The sequence below is a fragment of the Triticum urartu genome, chromosome 3A, assembly GCF_056163025.1.
Source record: "Triticum urartu cultivar PI428250 chromosome 3A, HENAU_Tu73, whole genome shotgun sequence".
Taxonomy (NCBI): domain Eukaryota; kingdom Viridiplantae; phylum Streptophyta; class Magnoliopsida; order Poales; family Poaceae; genus Triticum; species Triticum urartu.
The window spans coordinates 97,338,551-97,341,608 of NC_141875.1; the positions used below are offsets into that span (position 1 = coordinate 97,338,551).

At 50.0% G+C, this 3,058-nt stretch overlaps 1 protein-coding gene across 1 annotated transcript; it reads left to right on the forward strand.

The window, feature by feature from the left end:
* The first annotated feature begins 836 nt into the window (after window positions 1-836).
* Window positions 837-1,924, forward strand: LOC125548054 (uncharacterized). The gene is made up of 2 exons (XM_048711749.2): window positions 837-1,235; window positions 1,321-1,924. Exons 1-2 carry the CDS (start codon window positions 855-857, stop codon window positions 1,507-1,509), a joined length of 570 nt encoding a protein of 189 aa, XP_048567706.1. The 5' UTR covers window positions 837-854; the 3' UTR covers window positions 1,510-1,924.
* The last annotated feature ends 1,134 nt before the right edge of the window (window positions 1,925-3,058 follow it).

A 3,058-nucleotide genomic window follows, 5' to 3' on the forward strand; every position in this document is an offset into this window, starting at 1 on the left:
GTACACACTAGTTGAGTCTAGACTTGCATATGCATGTACTCCTATACGTGCTAGCATGCAAAGTGGGTAGCCCGAAAGCAAAAGCTGGGAGAGGCAGGCAGGATCCAAATGTGGGCAAGAAGCCAACGAAAAATATACAGATAAGAGAATGATTCCCCAATCAATCATTTTCATCTCAGTGTACTACTGTACTTCCAATCAATCATTTTCATCCGAGTGCCACTCACTTCCAATTGGCTTCATTCTCCTGGAAGTACTGGGCCCAACGGCTGCTTCATGCCGGCATCTTGATTCCTCCTTGATTTAACCCCTAGCATGCATGCAGGTGTGCAGCGTACCACCCAACGCCACACAGATGTTACGTGCTGCCTCCAGGCGCCAACCACCTTATTCCCTCACCCTGCCACTCACACTCTCTCACTCAGATTGAGTGTGTATGCACTCCCTCCGTTTCTTCTGCGCGTTGCCATTCTTGTGTGAGGCGATTCAGTATTCCTTTTGCGTATGGCAGACCAGGCGAGGAAGGAGCAGCGAGCGAAGACGGACGAATATTTGGGCCGTGACAGCAGAATACTTATAATCCAACTTAACCGGAGGTGGTTGGAGCAAGGACACATGGCGATCTCTCTGCAGCTGAGCTGAGCCCCAGCGAATCAAATCGCCATGCAGAAGCGCCCACCCAACCCCATAGCACGCAGCAAAGTAAATTATTACTCCCCCTCTGATCGGGCATGCACAGGGGCAAATTAGTCCGAAACAGATCGCAACAAGCCTCGGGCTCCCCTATAAATATCAGTACACGATGTTGAGTGGGAGCTAGAAGGATCGAGCTAGGTCGTAGCCAGCAGGAGCCAATGGAAGGAGTGGCCAAGTCGGTGGTGGCGCCAATGGAGGTGGCCGCTGGAGCTGTGGGGGAGGAGGCCATGGCGGTGGCGGTGGCGGCGGGGAGGAGGGGTTGCATCCGGTCGACGCGGGGCCCGTGGACGGTGCGGCGGCAGGCGCGGGGCGGCGCGGTGAAGACGTCGCTCCGGCACCCGACGCCGCGGGAGCGGGAGAACAACCGGCAGCGGGAGCGGCGCCGGCGGCAGGTGGCCACCAGGATCTACGCCGGCCTGCGCGCCAATGCCGGGTACGCGCTGCCCAAGCATGCCGACCAGAACGACGTGCTCCGGGCGCTCTGCGCCGAGGCGGGCTACCTCGTCGACGACGAAGGCAACGTCACGCGGTGCCACGAGGTATCGACAGACTTGTAACTTGTTGCCCCGAAAACACATGTTGGTTACACTCATAGCGTTCCTCAACGAGTTTTGTGTTCTGCAGCGTTCCTCGGGCGCCGGCACTGGCGGCGGCGCAAGCTGCAGCTCCGGCCATCTGCAGCCGTCCTCGCACAGCCACAGCGTGGCGACGGAGGCAACAGCCGGGGGCATCCACCAGGCGCTGCTTGAGCCGGAGGCGGAGCCGAAGCACAAGATATCCCTCGAGCTGACACTCTCCTTCTCCTACATGTAGCCACTTATAGATCGATCACCCTTTGCCTTACTAATTAACCAGTGCTACCACCAGTAGGTTCGACAACATTAGCAGTGCCCGAATCCCCCTTTTGTGGAGAACTAGTTTTTCTTAAGCGTAAAATCTGTTATAACCGCCTAAAACAACCCCGTAGAGCAAGAGAACAACGGGACCCATACCATGGATCACCCTCCTTCTGACTTCTATAGCCCGCATACGTTCGAGAGAAACATGGCACTGGAATGGATGAAATCTACGGTGAAACTCTGAAAAATTTAACGGAGTTGCTAATTTTAAGCCGGATGAAATCAATTGGCGTTCATTCGTTTTTTCTGTCCGTCAGATCGCTGGGTTGCGATTCGTGCTGTTTTTTTGAGCTTTGGATTGTTTGGTTCTTGTTATCAGGCCCGCAATATTTTTCAGGCCGAGAGCTCGGTGAGTCAGAGAGAGAGAGAGAGAGAGAGAGAGGGAGAGAGAGAGAGAGAGAGGTGGAGGGAGAGGGGGAGAGGGAGAGAGAGAGAGGGTCATGGCAGTTTTGATTTCGAGGTCTTCTTTCCCTGCTCGATGGGAAGAGTTTATTCTCTCCCCATCGCTGCACCTCTCTCCCCAATTTTGATTTCGAGTTCTTCTCTGATTACATTTACATGTGGTGCTTCCTGGTATAGCCGTGGCATATTTCAGGCACTGGAAAAAATAGCGCGCTATAGCGTCGCTAAAAGCACGCTATAGCGTATTGAAAATTGCCTCGCTAAATATATCGGTGTACAACGTCTCGCTAATAGCACGCTATAGCGCGATATAGCACACGCTAATAGCATATTTTGAGATCGCCGCTATTTTGCTGTAGCACGCTATTTTTTTCATTGATTTTAGGTGGTCTTTTTGTGTGTCTTAGTTGCAGTCCTGAACTCCTGATTGACTGTCTTAGTATGATTTTTAGTTAGTTGTTATGTAAGTGGTTCTCTCTGTTAACCTATTTGCTTATTAATAAAGTTGGCCGTATGCATCGTTCTGATGCAGAGGCCGGGAAGTCCCTCTTTTTTTTAAAAAAAAGTGGTTCTCTCTGTGATTTTTTTTGTGAATGATAGAAATGATTTAGTTCACTATGCCTATTAGTCTTCGGAGAGTGTTCATTCAGCTGTTATTATTAGTTTACAACCATAATCATTTGACCATGGTTAGTGAAACAAATGGGCAGACTGAGGAAGGTTTGTGGGCAGGGAACCAATGAACTCTCTCCTGATGACAATGTAGATTCTTCAGAAAAACCTTTTATCCCCGACGACTATGTGCTGAAGATGATTGTTTCAAAGTGTCGCAGGTTTAAGTTTTCCTTTTCAACAGACCATTCTGCTTGTTTTGATTTTCCTGCACCCTAGTTTTAACTAAGTTTCATTTCGCTTTCTGCAAGATTTGTCTATGGATGAAGGTATTTTGGACTAAGCATTGTTTGATTTCTATGTGAATCATGTAAGTAATTAGTTTTTTTTCTCTTCAATGCTCACCCATGTTGTGTTTCATTTCCTGTTGGTAGCTCCTAGCATTTCTT

Bases quoted from the DNA above. Each gene is read 5' to 3' on its own strand.
- LOC125548054 (XM_048711749.2), top strand. From the start codon at position 855: ATGGAAGGAGTGGCCAAGTCGGTGGTGGCGCCAATGGAGGTGGCCGCT. The intron at 1,236-1,320 runs GTATCGACAGAC...TGTGTTCTGCAG, and splicing joins ACGTCACGCGGTGCCACGAG to CGTTCCTCGGGCGCCGGCAC.